General features: G+C 39.2%; 1 protein-coding gene across 1 annotated transcript in view; it reads right to left on the bottom strand.

Annotated features, from left to right (window-relative positions):
• Positions 1-13: 13 nt before the first annotated feature.
• The window catches only part of RTF1 (RTF1 homolog, Paf1/RNA polymerase II complex component), a 33240-nt gene continuing 16606 nt past the window's right edge, over positions 14-16647 (bottom strand). The window contains exons 5-18 of the mRNA XM_082484757.1: positions 15894-16008; positions 14188-14299; positions 13197-13332; positions 12410-12587; positions 11406-11488; positions 9563-9650; positions 9366-9473; positions 8694-8771; positions 7381-7502; positions 6940-6997; positions 6292-6369; positions 4973-5068; positions 4571-4682; positions 14-2802 (exon numbers count right to left, since the gene is read on the bottom strand). Coding sequence (XP_082340883.1) covers positions 2696-2802; positions 4571-4682; positions 4973-5068; positions 6292-6369; positions 6940-6997; positions 7381-7502; positions 8694-8771; positions 9366-9473; positions 9563-9650; positions 11406-11488; positions 12410-12587; positions 13197-13332; positions 14188-14299; positions 15894-16008 — 1471 coding nt within the window. The 3' untranslated portion in view covers positions 14-2695. The remainder of the gene's footprint in view (positions 2803-4570; positions 4683-4972; positions 5069-6291; positions 6370-6939; positions 6998-7380; positions 7503-8693; positions 8772-9365; positions 9474-9562; positions 9651-11405; positions 11489-12409; positions 12588-13196; positions 13333-14187; positions 14300-15893; positions 16009-16647) is intronic.

The following is a 16647-nucleotide window of genomic DNA, read 5'->3' as shown; positions in this document are numbered from 1 at the left end:
TAAACAATCAACCTTATTAAACCAACAAACCAAGTTTATTTATAGAAGTCTGTACAATTGTGATGAACTATGCTAGGACACCAATGAAACAAAGCAAACAAATCTCTCCCTCTCTTATGAGTGGGAGGTATAGTCACTCACCTTTACATGCACTTAAAGGAAAAAAAGATTACAGCTTTCATACAGTTCTGTAACTATTCAAGAGTACTTTCTTGATGTATTATTCTCAATATAAGAGGTTTGCACGATAGTTTACTGACTGTTGCCTCTCTTAAAAAACAGTTCTTCAGCAGAATCCAGAGACTTTGAGAGGGTAAGTGGCAGTTTCACAGCTGCAGATAACTAGGACATAGTCCATCATTCAGATCTGCATTCTAAACTCACTGCATCTCCTCTGTTTCAGTTATCTCCACTGAAAGTTACTTGCAACACTGTATGGGTCTCATCGACATTGTGGCTGTAGCACAGACTATTCTTGTGTTACCAAACGCAGAAGTTACCTAAAACCAATACATCAAGGGCAAGCATATTAAAAATATTAAATTTGAGTTAACTTTACCCTTAGAGACCACTTGTCACAGCACCTCAGGGCTCTGAGGCATTTCTGTGGAAAAATCAGTTTCTGAATTGCTTGATTTGGCAATTATTTCTGCAAAGCATTGGAGAGTGATTACTTTGAAAACTGGCTATTGCAAAATAGGCTTAGATTTTTAATTACAAATCTGTTAACACCATTGAAGCTGTTGAAAAAAACAAAGTCATATCAAATGCATATCTACACAGTGAATCACGATGTCTCCTATGAAGTTATCATGGTAGATTCCATAAATCCACTCTTAAGAAGATAAAAGTACATATACGTGAGAGCCTACTACAACTCCAGAGAAGCTGCTAAAATAGGCCATCAAATAAAGCAGTCTATGATTACGCATTTACAGAATAACCCACATGCATCATAGAACCATGGACTATTCCGTAAATAAGCAGGTGAGAGCTACTTCATAGGTTGATTTTCTTTTTATACACAATTCATAGCATCAATCTGCACACAATTACATGATGTTTCTTTAAAGCTACTGTTAAAAAAAGGAAGAGAAAGTTAAATAAGAACTAGATTAAAGTTTCATTAAGAATCCAACAAGAAAGCATCAAACACAGGTTTAAACATAACCAGTGTATGATTTCAGAAAAACAGTAATGCTCTGACACAAGAAGAGCATCAGCATTTCCCTCTTCAGGGTCCCCCAGAAACATTCCTATCCAGTTCAGTGCTTAAGTTACTATATACGTACTGGCCTGAGTAGGAATAAACACGTGCTTACACGCTTACCTGAACGAGGGCCTCTAACCTTTTAGACTTCTAATTATCTTTTAATTTAGTTCTTAGCTCCATATATTCAGTTGTATCTTGTTTGGAAAAGTTCTTTGTTAAACGTCACTTATATTTACACTTTGACTTTTTTTTTCTTTTTTTACACCTGAGTGATAATTTAGCTGTCATCTTGTGTCCAGTCAAATATTCCATAAAGCCATACAATTCTTCTGCTAGTGTTGCACTCCACTTGTACCAGTTTACATATAAAAATGCGCATCAGCTACCTCTCAATACATTGCCCACTGATCTTTCTACTATGTCCTTACTGTGTCCTTCCCCTTCCACACAAAATGATTTTTTTTTTAATGTTTTGTTTGTTTATAGAAGCCCCATTTAAACAGTTCGCAAAGCAAGAAACAAAGTGAGCTGGAGCCCAGTGAAGACACGATGACTGAACAATTATGTAATATTGGAGGTTTAGAGAAGAAATTACAGCCCAACCAATGAGCACCCAAGGGCCATCCCAGAATAAGCTACTCCACTCAGTTACAGCTGGAGACTCCGGATGCGCTATAGATGACAAGTTCCACATCAAGAGTTGTGTACCTCTCTCTCATCAGTTAAGTGTAAGTGAAAAAAGAGAACATGAAGTTAAACAGCTATATCAGCCAAGCCGTTTTAGTAAGAAGAATCACATTTAATGAGTTTCTTTCTTGCAATTTCAGATGCTCAAGTACAGCTGGTAGAAATTCAGAACAGCCGTAAAGAACTGTGACAGACGGATACAAATAGTACTGCAGCTTAAAAATGATAAAAAACACCTGAAAAAAAGTCACACAACCCTCCCAAAAAAATTTACACTTTGAACCTAAGCCAGTTTTTGAAGATTCCCTTCTCCAAAGCTAGGATGAAGGAGGAAGAAGAGGAGGAAGAAAGTGCAGATGACCTTCCAGCCACAAAGGTCTTGCGCCAATCTTTATTCACTGTGCCTGTGGTGGTATGTAAGGGGAGATCACCAAGTGCTGATTCTGTGACCACCAAGAGATTCCTATGGAAATCCAGACCTCAGGCTAATACTGAACACAGAGTGGACCAACGAGCTGCATCAACAAAATAAAAACAAAACTCAAACTAAAAGAAATGGGAAAACCCCAAATAGCACAGATCCACATTTGTGAGGGGGCAGGAGGAAAGGGCAAGAAGGGAGGTCTATACAGTAAATAGTTGAATGGTTTATGTTACAGATGACTGGCAGTTTTAAAGAGTCTCTTCCCAGCTCTGTTGCTGCTCCAACCCAGAAGGGAGAACTGAAAAGGGAGGAAGAAAACGTTGGACATCATCATGGAGCATGCAGGATCAGAAGCAGCAGAGTGGGCATGCTCAAATAAGCCCCCGCCTCTTTTTGTAGTCCTCCAAGTTCAATGATCGCCGAGGGGCACCATCTTTTGCTGGTGGAGCCTTGGAGGTGATGGCCAGTGCCTTAGATTCTGTTGAGGATAAGAAAAGAGTGAGGACTGAAATACATGAAAACTACACATTTTTAGTTGTTGCTTTTGTTGACAAACTTCACCACAAAATCACGTGTGGCTTTTCTAGTACACATCAGGTTAGAACTTCAGTTAATAATACAGGCAGTATCTGATAGCTTATCTTCATAGATAAAGCATGTGCAATTTTGACTCTGTCTATTAATCCAGCTTTCTGCCGATAAGTATACTTTCATTTCTTAAGAAAACTACTCTATAGCACACTGAAATCACAATACAAACAGAGCCTTCAGGCTCAGTTCTGGGATCTTTGATAAATCATTATCCCTTGAGAATGGCAAGCACAAAGAGACAGGTAATAAGTGGAGAGAAGTCAAACTTCCTATCCATAGGTACAACACACATTTTAAACAAGAAGGGAGACTGCATGAAGCAAGATGCCAAAACGGTGTTCTGTCTGAGGTAAAAAAAGAAAAACAAACCAGCCATACTTAAACCTCTACCTATATTGCATGTCTCTCATCCTTCTCTTTTCTGTCCCCTTCCTTGTTTTCAGTGTCCTTTAGTGCCTAACCCTCTTCTGCTTGCTAACTCTCTGAAGTGCGTACCTCTCACGGTCTGCTTCAGGAAGCCTCCTATTCTTGGCATCCTACCTCATTCTGTAGTCTTACAGGCAGAGTTCCAATCTTGACCTAGTCTGGAAAGACAACTTCTCCTACTTTCCCTTCCTGACAAGGTTTTAAGTCTTTGTGCATTCTTACAGTACTTGCTAAATTGTTGTCCTCCAAGAAACTTCAGCTCTAATGCTTCCAGTAATGCAAGAAAAAATAAGCCTCATGAGTCAAATTCCACTGCTATACCCCCATGCTTTCCCTCCACTGGAAAATAGCTCGATAAGACAAGAGGAAATGTCCTCAAAAGTTGCACCGGGGAGGTTTAGATTGGATCTTAGGAAAAATTTCTTCACCAAAAGGGTTGTCAAGCATTGGAACAGGCTGCCCAGAGAAGTGGTTGAGTCACCATCCCTGAAGGCATTTAAAAGATGCGTAGATGTGGCACTTAAGGACATGGTTTAGTGGTGGACTTGGTAGTGTTCAGTTAACAGTTGGACTCTACAATCTTAAGGGTCTTTTCCAACCTAAATCATTCTATGATACTTAACTGTTCCTGCCACACAGCTCAGGCTCTCACAGTCAAGATCACAAAGAAGAAGGGTCAGCAAGTTTGTGTCTATAAGGATACCTTCACTCCCTGCCCAGTGTTTTGATTCCTCTAAAGTTTTGCTTCAACACCATCTGCAATACCAAAGCTAGGGAATAGCAACTTGGTAAAGCAGCCCAAAGCTTATCTGTCCTCAAAAGTGATTAGACAAATTAATGCAATAAGTATAAAGGTATAGATATCAAGGCTTATTACATACAACACTCTTGTCTGTTCCCCAAAGATTATACAAGTCAAATATTGTAGACTGGAAGAGTACATCAGAAAATACTCGTTACCTCCTTTTCTCCCTAGGCATCTGTAGCAAGGATACGGGGATATACAGACTTTCAGTCTAACACAACACAGTTGTTCTTGTTTTCTCAGTGGATGTCACTAGCACACATCCCCTCCTCCTCAGTTCAAGATACTTGCCAAGATGACAAACACCAAGTCCTTGTTCCCATTTTCAAAAGCCCAATGATACTGAAAGAACTATTCTGGAGGAAGTGAGCTCTACCATAATGAGCTGGACAACCACATTCCCAGACTCAGCTGGAACACCCACCTGAACTGGGAACCTGAAGATCAATCTTTACATCAAAGTCATGCACTTTGAAAAGGTCTTCCGAGAGGTCGCTGGCCGATTTAGAGTTCACATCTTTATCCTTTCCTTGACCCTGAAATAAAAACTACAGGTAAGCGTCCCGTCCAACCCTTATCTGTCCAGATAAACAGAGATAAAAATGCTTTTGCCCCACTTCTGTCACAAACATACTTAGTTTAGCTTTCATACTGCTAGAGAAACCTTATTTTCTTTCCCCAAGAAAGAAAAAGCTATTTCTTTTCTATGAAAATGCTCTACAGGGTACCTACTTCTAGAACTGAAGCATGCACATCTATTAGTCATAAGCTTCTAGAGTGAAACGGTGACAGTGGGAGGAACATAGAGACAGAAATGGAAACTTGCCTTACTCATGTCCTTTGGAGCATCTGGTAATACACCAGACCCGTATTTTGCATTTAGCTGGGCAAGGATGGCAGCTTGGACAGCAGGATCTCTGGACTGAAGGGAGTGGGGGAAGAAGGAGGAGGAACCAAAGAAAAAAAAAATAAAAATCACTGTATACAGATTGGCAAAAACGAGATCACCATTTTGTTAAAACAATGCTTATGTCCATGAATCCAAAACCATAAGAGGCTGTAGATCAGCTAGCACAATCTTCAGGATCTCAGAAACAATTGAAATCATCACGATACCTACGTAATGCATGTGACAGTAACAAACTAAAAGTTATCCTTCAAAAAGTCTTTCTTTGAGAAAATGAGAAATACATTTCCTGTTGATATGGTTTGATCCCATGACCAGACATTATTGTCAGATGTATTTGCTTTCAGCTTACAGTTCTGGCTGAGACACTCTAATAGAGAGAAGAAATCTTTAGAAGACTATTTTCTTTACATAATAGTTGTCTACCATAATAAAGCTACTCAGTTATGATTCTCATAAAGAATTATTTCAGAAGTAATTATTTCATTCAAGCCCTGCAATAAAATTCCTTTTCTATTCCCTTGCCAGTTTGTGGAGGCTGATGAGAACCAACCTGACCAGGGTTTTTTTGTTTTGTTTTGTTTTGTTTTTGTTTGTTTGTTTTTGTTTTTTGTTTGGTTGGTTGGTTGGTTTTTTTTTTTTTTTTAAGTACTGATACCAGAACCGTATACTATTCCAGAATAGGACTCAACAAAGCTAGATTGCTTAGAAGTAGGAGCTGGTCGCCTGGCTATCCATCATTTATATCGCTAGGGACTGCAGTAGGAGGTTTTGCCACAGTATCATGGGGGAAGTTTAACACAAACTACTTTATTCATCACAGGCCCAAAATGTCTGGTCTCCTCTCACCTTTCACAGATCTTTCAGTAAAGTTTCAACTAATTAGTAGCAAAACTCACACCTAAAGCAAACTGTCTTCCCAGAACTAAATCTGAGTACTTCTACATAGAACTCACTACAGAAGTCTAAACCACAGTTGCTTCTCCATGTACATGTTCTCCATGTTCTTCACACTTTGCATTAAAAAAAAAAAAAAAAAATTGCTTTTTCTTTCTTTTGGGACAGTGAGACCAGGATCTCATTGAACTGTTTATCATCCTGGCATCCGGAGCGTTAATAGCATATGGCACAGTTGGGAATGAATGAATACAAACAACATTTGCCTTCCTACTCTCTGCATTACATTGGTTTCTGTTTCTCTGCAAATTGTCTCAATTGAACTTAAGTAGTACACTTACATTAGACACTATTGTGGGCTTGCACTGCCGCCTAGTAAAGGGGTCCATTTGTTGGTTTTTCATGCTATGACTTTCAGCCTGAAGAAGAAAAAGCGCATGGTTTTGCAGAGTTAGTTACTTGCACCCTTGTAAATCCTCCCACACCACCCTGTCCATGCAAGCACTCATTAGGAATATATAATATAAAGATCGGAGGAAAACCAGCAACAGAATTACAGATTAGAAAGATTTTGACACACCCAGTCCCGTACTTCACACGGCAAAACAGTCCTTATTGAATGTAACACAGAAAATAGGGGCACAACTCTCAGGACAGTTAAGGCTTAACCATTTGTTAACAAGCTTAACTTCTCCTTAATAGAAGTGTCATTGCAGAGAACTGAGTATTTCCTTTACCATTTTATTCTCTGAAGACTCCTTTTCCGATTTTGTTCCCATACAAAATGCACTGTCACTATTACAGTCGGTAATCTGCTGATAATTGAGTTGATCAAAAGGATAAAGCAATCTGCTTAAAAATCATGTAATTTCCCTGTAGGCAATTTTTGAAATGATCTATAAAATCTTTCATAACTCCAGCATGCAATTATCCCCCTTTGCATCATTTCATCTCTACTGGTACAGAAGTGTTAATTCAGTACTATTTACCACAAGAGCCTTCTCAGACTCAACGATATTCCACTCTCTATTTCTCTGGTTGATGTAACTGCAGAAAGGAAAAAAAAAAAGGAGGGTGGGGGAAAGAAAAAGAATGTGACTGTCATTTATCAATCCCTACACCACAAAATGCCTGACAGCATTCTCGCAGCTTCATCCTGATCACAAATTACTCTTATTGCAACACAACTGCTACCTGGGGTATGTGGAAGAGAGTTTACATTTTTGACGGTTTTCACTGAATGACAAATACAAGGAAGCGAAGATAGACAAACACTAATAGAGCCATCATGATACACATTCCATTAATATACTGTACAGGAAAGAAGAGACAAAATCTTGCAGTTAATTCACTACTGCATTAGTTTCTCTTCTCTGTATATTTTGATTGATACTATTTAAGAAAGAAAATTTCCAATATCTGCTTCTTACCTGATTGCAGAGATGTTTTTTGTTCGTTGACGATCCAGGGCCTCTGCTCTCTCTTCAAGTTCATTAAGCTGATCTTGAATCTGTTTGGCCTTATCTTGGTCCCCCAAGTCCTCAGCCATAGCCTTCAACCAAACAGTAACTCATTAGGCACTACTCTCTACAACACAGCTAGTGAGAGAAACGAGGGACTGACCCACAAAGCAGTCGGCTAACCTTGTTCCAGTTGCAGATGTTCTACCCCGCATGGTAAGAATACAACAAAGAGCTAAACTCTCCTCACAGCTCAAGGCAAAACAGGATATCTCACTCTGAAAAACTTTGAAACGCTTTAAACTAAGGAAGACGTAGGAACTCTAGTCCCAGCATGAGGGAGGCAAGTCAGTTAGATGATTTAAGTTACAGTTTTGATTAAAATTTAATATCACTATTTACCAGCTCAGGAAAAGAATTATTATTTCTGCAACTGTCCGTTGCCACTTATTTCAGGGAGTTGGAGAGCCCTTACCGCACTACCAGACTCACAACAGTGGCTTATTGTGCCACCTAGTGACATCAAAAAGCAATCGCACTCTTCTGCAATGGAAAACTAACAATTTACATATTCGTGCATAGTAAAACGATGACCAAACAATACAGTTAAGCCAAAGAATGCAGAACTAAATTTAATACAAGCTGTTTGTTTTTACTGTATATGAAGTACAAATGTGTTGAAAAAAGACTGCACAAATAAAACCAAACAAAATGTGTTATGTCTGTCTTTATCTTCAAAGATACTTAAGACTGCTTGTTTACATGACTTCTCAGCTTTGACTTCTCAGCACTGTTAGGTCTATTCGTTCCAGAAGGTCTACATGTAAAACAGTTCAGTAGCAAGTAAATCTTTCAGCAACGTATTCTTTTCAATATAAATTACTGGCCATAAAGTGACAATTCAGTCATCCCTGAGTGAAAGAATTTAATGACTTATTTTTCCTATTTTAAAAAGTATAGGAAATGAAATTTTAAATGTTATTACAGGGTATCCTAAGAAAAGAAGGAAAAAAAAGAGTTTCTAAAGGAGAACATCTTATGACACTCTTGTTTAAAAGGACACAAAAAGAGACAGCAATAATTGTTGGCAATTGCCCTTAGAAAAAGAATGCAATAGCTTCAACTGGGTTCTAAATGTTCTGAACCCAGCAATGAACCTTGAGATCCACCTTTTAGCTGCATAAAGTCAAGCTTACTGCTGACCACTGCCAAAATCCAGATAAGTTCCAGTTCTTCAAAATCAAAGACTACATTAAGCTTGCAGGCATCATCTCATCTCTCACCTTCTCCTTTAACAGCTGAGTTTTCTTCATAGCATAATTTGGAGGTGCTTTTCTGAACCTTTCCTTCTCTTTCACAATCTGTAAGATGCAGAGGAAACAGCAAGGATATGCAAATATGAAATGTTTATTTCAATACTTGGACACTAGAAGCAACAGATCACTATCACCTAAGAAGTGTACTTACTGCCACAGAATTTTACTCATGCTCTTTCTCTGCTGCATTTTTAAATTTGTGACTTAGTAATGAGTTACAGCTCCATTTCCCCTACTTACGACCTACAAAAATCTGATGCTAATCACATTTGGTCAGTATTAAGCAAGTATTAAACTGCAGAAACTGCAATAAATGCATCTATCATGACGTTGTTTGTTAGCTTTTCAGAACTTGACAACAAGTTGCCATACTCAGGTTAGGAGTTCAGAGCTCTTCAAACATGAGTTCAAGGGAGGTTAACAGGGCACAAAGGATGAAGTAAAGCAGGAGTTAGCACCAAACAACAGCTGGGTCACCAAGCTACTCTATCCAGTTATGCAACTTCATTTTGAGCCTTGTATTTTCTTCTTAGGAAGCAAATACCTTGATCATTTTGCTTTGCAACGGCTAGTGCTCTACTTCATGAGATCCTGTCACCTTTAAGCACTGCCACAGACTCACTACAATGCACTGTTTACCTCCTCAATGTCCTGATCATTAAACTTGTAGTTGAGGGCTTCTTTGATGGACACTTCCTTCTTGTTTATCTCATCTAGTGTAGGTAGCTGCATCCCAGCAGAGAACATCTAAACACAAGAGACAATGAGGTTAATTTCCACTTAAAGTACCTATGGCAGAAGCCTGCTAAGAAGAAATTAAGGTCTGGCAAACTTACCGCTTCCTTCCACTTCATAAACTCACTTTCAGTAAATTCCTGATTCGAGACAAACTCCAAACGAAACACACGTGAATCACTGCCATGCCTGCAACAAGAAAGTGTAACAACATCCCTCTCTGATGGTACAGAGCTGTGATCTTGGATTTATAGGTGTAAACTGATTTAAGAAGCCCAAAACTGGACCCTTAAGGCTACTCTTGTGGCTTGCATGCTATCTATTCCTAACTTCAGGAGCCTAGATCAGCTATTAGTAGTAATGCAAAGCAATAGTAGACAGCGAGTCTGCAGGAAACAAGTCTCTCAGTTGTGGCATTAAGACCCTCAGGAAGAAACAGAAGCAGACCTCTCTCACACCTAAACCTTACATACCCTGTCTGGTGACCCATGGCACGATCTTCAGAAACACATAGCTCCTTCATATTTGAATCAGTAGAAGTAACCTTTAAGCAGTGCCAAATTATACAATGCTGGAGCTAACCCCTATCTAATTTTCCATTCATTGGCCAGTGAAAAGCCAGAAATCCCTAAATATTTTCTGTGGAGCAGTACCTTTGGCATTACCAGCTGAACTAGTATAGTGCTACTAATCAATACTAAAATTAGTTGCCATGGTGTAAATTTCACTCAAAGCATGGAGCTCTCTCCCGAGATAGCCCAAGAAGTTATCTAAATCTACTGTGATATTCAATAAGACTTTTATTTCACTCCACGCTTGCACCCACATGCATTCTACACATGCCTTCCTGTTGCTCCCAAATGGTTAATGTCTTCTTGTCCTATCTCACCAGAACATTTTATATTGTAACTGCTAATCTTCACCTTATGATCCTTATAAGGGGCCTAAGAACAATTGAGAAATCCAATGCTACATTCAGCTTCTTCACTCCAAAGTACTATTTTATATTCTAACATGCGTGCCAGACCAAATCATGTATGCCTTTAAATGATATTTCTAATATCTGATTATAGCAACGGTGGAGAAAAGATATAAAAGTATTTCAAAGCTCAAGCGGCATATACAAACAATCATGGGTTACTAAGGCAAACTAATTGCTCAGATGTCAACACAATCACAAGCCCCTGCATGAATTTTTTTTTTTTTTTTTTTAAATAATTTCCACTGGGCCCAAGGGGGAAAAACAAACAAACAAACAAACCCAACCCCAACATTCTAGCAGCAAGCAGCATGCCAAATGCCCAGTCTGCTTTTCAGCTCTCATCTCCAAACCACACACAGAACATTATTTGCTATGAAAAGGACACCGATTCATGAACTGATGAGGATTACTTTGGTATCGCCCCTCTACTCTGCTCTCATGAGACCCCACCTGGAGTGCTGTGCCCAACTCTGGGGCCCCCAACATAAGAAGGATATGGACCTGTCAGAGCAGGTCCAGAGTAGGGCCATGAAGATGATCAGAGGGCTGGAGCACTCTCCTATGAAGGCAGGCTGAGAGTTGGGGTTGTTCAGCCTGGAGAGCGGAAGGCTCTGGGGAGACCTTATAGCAACCTTCCAGTGGCCTACAGGAAAGACGGGGAGGAACTCTTTATCAGGGAATGTAGCAATAGGATATGGGGTAATGGTTTTAAACTGAAAGAGGGCAGATTTAGCTTAGATGTTGGTAAGAAATTCCTTACTCTGAGGGTGGTGAGACACTGGAACAGGCTGCCAAGCGAAGTTGTGGATGCCCCATCCCTGGAAGTGTTCAAGGCCAGGCTGGATGGGGCTTTGAGCAACCTGGTCTAGTGGAAGGTGTCCCTGCCATGGCAGGGGGGGTGGAACTAGATTATCTTCAAGGTCCCTTCCAATTCTAACCATTCTATGATTCTATGATCTTACCGCAACTGTAGTCCTTTGTTTGTCCTGGTACCACCAAGCTGGTAAACCTTTGCAGTCTCTACCACACCAGTTATTTCAGCAACCTATATTCACAGAGTAAAACACACAAGAGGAAGAATGCAAGATGGTTTTTTTTTTTTGTGTGTGTGTGTGTGTATGTGTTCCTGGAATATATCTGGCATATTCGAGCCTTTTCACTAGAGATCAAAAACCTTAATCTAACTAACAATTCTAACTAGATCAAGGAAAGCAAGACTCTTCAGTGTATGTTATCAGGTACTGAATTAGTTGCTTCATGCATCACCTTTGAGTTGACAAATTATGCCATCTGAATGCTCGATACAATTTTTCTATCTTCTCAGCTCTGCCTTCCTCACCATGTGATGTACATTTTCCTACTTTTCAATCAACACTGGTTTGGGCTAACATGTCCTAAATGAAATACACTAGTGCTGCTCACATACTAAACACAACCCCTCTGGTGACCTTTCTAATGCAATTTTAGAGAATATTATTGCATCCTATGATTGTGCAGTTACAGCAATGAAACAGAAAAATAAAATGGTGTTCTCAATCACCTTCTCTTCTGGGGCACGCTGATGTATTAGAAATACTTTGTATAAAAAGAACTGAGACCATGCAATAACTTGGGAACATTCCCAGAAATAAGGAGTGAATGTTACTCATCCTTACTTGGTCAAAGCAGAGTCCTGAACTTTAGTTTGCAGTACAAATGATGAGACAAGACGGCATGAACCAAAGCTGGAAGAACAGGCTTTGTTAGCGCTCCCTCTTTCTCACTGAATAGATCTCTGCACCTAGCTAGTCCCATAGATTTTTAAAGCAGTCTCCTCCACTTTTTTGGCAGCAATTACATTTTTTGGTTATAAGCAATCTTTTTATGTTAATCACTCAAACAGTCGCAGGTACCCGAGAACTGCTAAGCTCCACATATTATATTAGAGCACTATAAAAAGAACTAACTCCCTTGGAACCAAACTCACCCGATAAACAGGTTTGCTGTTGTGATTTCCAATGCCAATACGGACAAAGCAGCCAGTGACTGTCTTGGCAAAGAAGGGCATATGACACCAGCGTTCCAGCTTGTGTCGCGATAACCGTACTCGGTTCAGTTCTTCAGGCAAGGACACTGGCTGGGACTTCGGAGGAATTTCTTCTTTCCTGATTTGGGAAAGGTGAGAAGCAATAAAGAAAAAAAAAAGTAGAGACACGGTCACCAAAAAAGGGGTCCTGAGGGAGGTGCAGCATGAGTGCTAACTATTTAAATTACTAGTAAAAGGCATGATTCATCATGTACTAATTGACTGTAGATATGTGAATTTAGCATTCATAGAAAGGCTTAATGCAAAGTCTCAGACTTGTTACCCACTACCCCTGCAACCACAAAGCAGAAAGACTCACATACCAAGGCAGAGTATGGGCCAATGCTTTGAGATAAGCCAGCACATATCTCTGCCCTGCTAATATGACAGCATTCTACAGCAGCTAAACTGTGGGACTAAACAAATATGTAAACAACAGTGTAAATGGGGCTAAAGCTAACAGCAGAGAACTGAAGTTGCAAACCCATCTGGCATAAATCAGTCCCATGCACCATGATATAGAAGCCAAGGACTCAAATCTGAGCAACGCAAGTGTGCCCCGAGGCAAAACTATTTTAGAAACACTGAACTGCCCCCCAACAAACCTCTAAAACAGCATGTGTCTACATAAAGTGGATCTCTGGTTTTGAACACACACAAGTAATTATAGTCCAGTGTTACTACTTACTCTTCCTCTTCATCAGAGGACGAGGATCTTGACGAGCGATCACTTTTCTCACTAGACTTATCATCCTCTTCCTCCTCTTCATCATCAGAGTATACTTCACTAGTTTTTAATGGTTGTTTTTTTGCAAGCAATTCAGCTGAGGGGGAGGAGAGAGAAAAGGGAAAGCAAGCTGTAATTTTTTTATGAAAGCTTCCTTTTAGAGCTGAAATCTTTTTTTCTTAAAAAAAACAAACAAACAAAAAAAAACCACAGGTATCCAGCATAAAATTAACAGCTGCCTCCAAGTGCCACATATTCGAATCCACTAGTAAACTAAGCACTCCATTGTGTATATTAAAAGAGAGACAGAAGCATTGAAAAGCACCTTAAATCTCAGTTGTACTTTAGTCTCCCAACTTCACGCCCATCTTGTATTGCTACATGCAGTAACAACTGGATATACAAGATAAAGCTATTATCTTGTATATTGAGTTGTACGAGACAACTCATTGTCAATTTCACAAGGAAAAAAATATCCCAGGATATTTTAGGAGCACAATAAAACCCAGTAGAGTAACAAAAAGCGTTGCATCCAAAGTCTGTGGCAAGACAAACAAGATGATGTGCCAGTGAAGAAACAAGTGAATGTAGACAAGGTAGCACAAGTACAATAAACATAGTTTGGATGGTTCAGAGATTAAATAACAGAATTTAAGTGACCAATTGAAATACATGAACTAAACATTAAGTGCTATTTAAGTGACTGCAATGAAAGTTTGCTTTGTTTTCAGACCATTCCAGGGAGGGGCTGGAGGGAGGAATAGAGCATCAGTGGTGCCAAACAATGCCCCAGGTGGCCATGTTGGGCAAAAGACCAAGGAAAACACAGACACAGAATTCATTCACTCCAAGGTATAGGATTGTTGCATTAATTAGAAACAGGAAGTAGCACTTTGAAAAAGCTGTAATGATGCCTCAAAAAAACTGTAGCAACAGCAAAACACTTTCATACCTGTTCTGTTCTTCCTTTTTTCTCTTTCTGCTTTTAGCTCCTCCATTGCCTGAGATTTCTTGTCTAGCTTCTCATCCCGCTTTGATCGCCGCTCTTTGTTATGTGACATGACCTAAAAACACACACAGAAAGCCCCTCAACACCAAGCACAATCCATAAGTTGAAATGCATTAAAACAAAGATTGTTTGCACACTTTTCAAATAGAAACTACTAACAAACTCCATTTTGAAGTCATTTTTTTTCAAGTTCATTTTTACAGAGGCTAGGGAGAAGGAAATCAATCTGAAGCATGTTTCTTTTTTCTACTTCATAAGAAAAATAATGAACATATTTACACTTCAACATTTCTGCCACCAAGTTTCACTCTCAAAACCCCTCAAAGTTAAAAAAGGACTAGAGAAATAAAATGGAAGTAATTCTGCAACTAACAAGTAAAGAGGAAAAAATGAATGAATATTCTTCTCATTTGCTTCTGCAAGGCCAAATCAAAGCACTGATTCAGTGGCAAAGAGAAAAGTTATAGTAAAAAATACTTAAAGCAGAAATAAAGTTCTGTGTAAAGTCTGCAATATGGATCCAAATCTTAAATGTTGTAAGTCTTCTAGTATTTTCCATTTCTAACAGGTCTATCTAGAATACCAGGTAGTACAGAAAGCAGCTTCTATAATGAGCATGAGACAGTCATTTGAAGTAATTCAAAGTAATATCTAGAAGGCACTGTAAAAGAATTCTGCAAAAGATCCTTTTATATATACATATATGTGTATGCGTCTATACATTATGAATGTGTACATTATATACATGAACTATATTAGTATATACACACAGGTACATATATGGAGTTGAGAGGAGTAGAGAGCTGAGATTCACTCAATTTAACATGTGCCTAAGGGAAAACTCATCTTACCTAACTTGATTTAAGTGTTAAAGATTTATTTCACTAGAAAATAAAATGGAGTGAATTGCCAGCTGGAGATGCCTTCCTCCATTGTGCAAAGACAGAAGCAAAACCAAGCACAAACAATCAACTAGTTCTTAGATGGCTGAAGTTAGGCAACGTGAATCCCATCCCACTCTGGGAGCCTACCTACCCAGACTCTATAGATAGTTAAGGGTGGGATCTTAGCCATTTGAAACTATAGTTCAGTTAGAGGCCTCACCCCAAAACCTGGTATTATCCTCTTCCTACTGAAGGTGAAAAAATTACAGAACTACTTATGCTCATCCTAGCATTCAAGCTTTCCCTTGACACCTCTACCAGTAGAAACTAAGTATTCTTTTCATTGTATGTGCATGCAAAATAATTAAGACAACAGGTAAGCAGTTTCTGGCTTGCTGTCTCAAACTTTCACTTGCAAGAAAGATTCCATACGTAACGTTTCAGACTGAATGATAGAAGTTTGGTAAAAGGAACTGCAAAAGGTTCCTTTCCTGTTCTCATATGGGAGGACTATCACAAAAGCTCTAGACTTTGCATTTTTTCATTAAAAGGAGTTACCAGTGCACCCCTCAGCAGGCCAAAGATGATAATTTCTTTAAATGAACTGGAAAGGCTAAAGATAGCTTGAGCATATAAATGAACTAAATTCTGACCTGCTTACCACACTGATGTTAAGGGAAAACATTAGGAGCAGAGAGAGGCAGACTCCTGTCTCCTATCGCCAAAGGAAAAGGGTTTGTTATTAAGGGCAGTTTCACTTCCTACCTGGGATTCCTGGATCTGTGTGAGTTTTTTCTTCTCCTGCTCCTCCTCTTGCTTTTTCTTTTTCTCTTTCTTTTCTTTCTTTTTTGCCGTCTTTAGTTTCTTCTTGATTTCAAATCTAGAAGCAGATATTGAAACAAAGAGAATGTATGAAAGAATGCTCTCTCCCTGAGTGAGCAAAGTACCACTCAGATGCTATCTCAGCTTAAGTTGTTAGTAGGCTGTAAGGAATACTTCCACTACTTGCCTCAGATGGATAACCCTTTAAACACTATCCTGTTCCCCATTCCCTCCCTTCCCCAAGAAAAATAAGGTGAAGGAAAGCTGAGCATAGAAAAGTGCATGCTTACAGACAGCTAACCTAAAGGGCTGAGGAGACCACATAGTAATGGCTACTCTCCGAGATCTGTCTTTACTTCTTCTTCACCTTTGCCAGTGTAGTGACCATTGCATAATGCCTCCAAGTCTAAAAACAATTGTCTATTTCGCATCATTTGAATCTCAACAGCTAAAATCTTGGTTATTTAAAGCCACCATCATGCTAACTTTTTCATGCTTGAAACTCCACCTTTCTACTGCACTGGTCTGTCTAAGAATGACTGCAAAGAAGTCACAGTGAGTGTTCCTTCAGCAGCTACATTCCAATCAGACTCAGGCAGTTTCTGCAGTCCAATTGAGGCACTTCCATTTCTAGCTTGACAAAATACATCACCCTGAAATCCTGTTTTCAGTTACTGTATTCAGAAAACTAGTGATT

The sequence above is a fragment of the Vanellus vanellus genome, assembly GCF_965231255.1.
Source record: "Vanellus vanellus genome assembly, chromosome: 6".
Classification (NCBI taxonomy): Eukaryota; Metazoa; Chordata; class Aves; order Charadriiformes; family Charadriidae; genus Vanellus; species Vanellus vanellus.
Note: the sequence above shows the minus strand (reverse complement) of the source record. Positions and strands in the feature narration are given on the sequence as shown.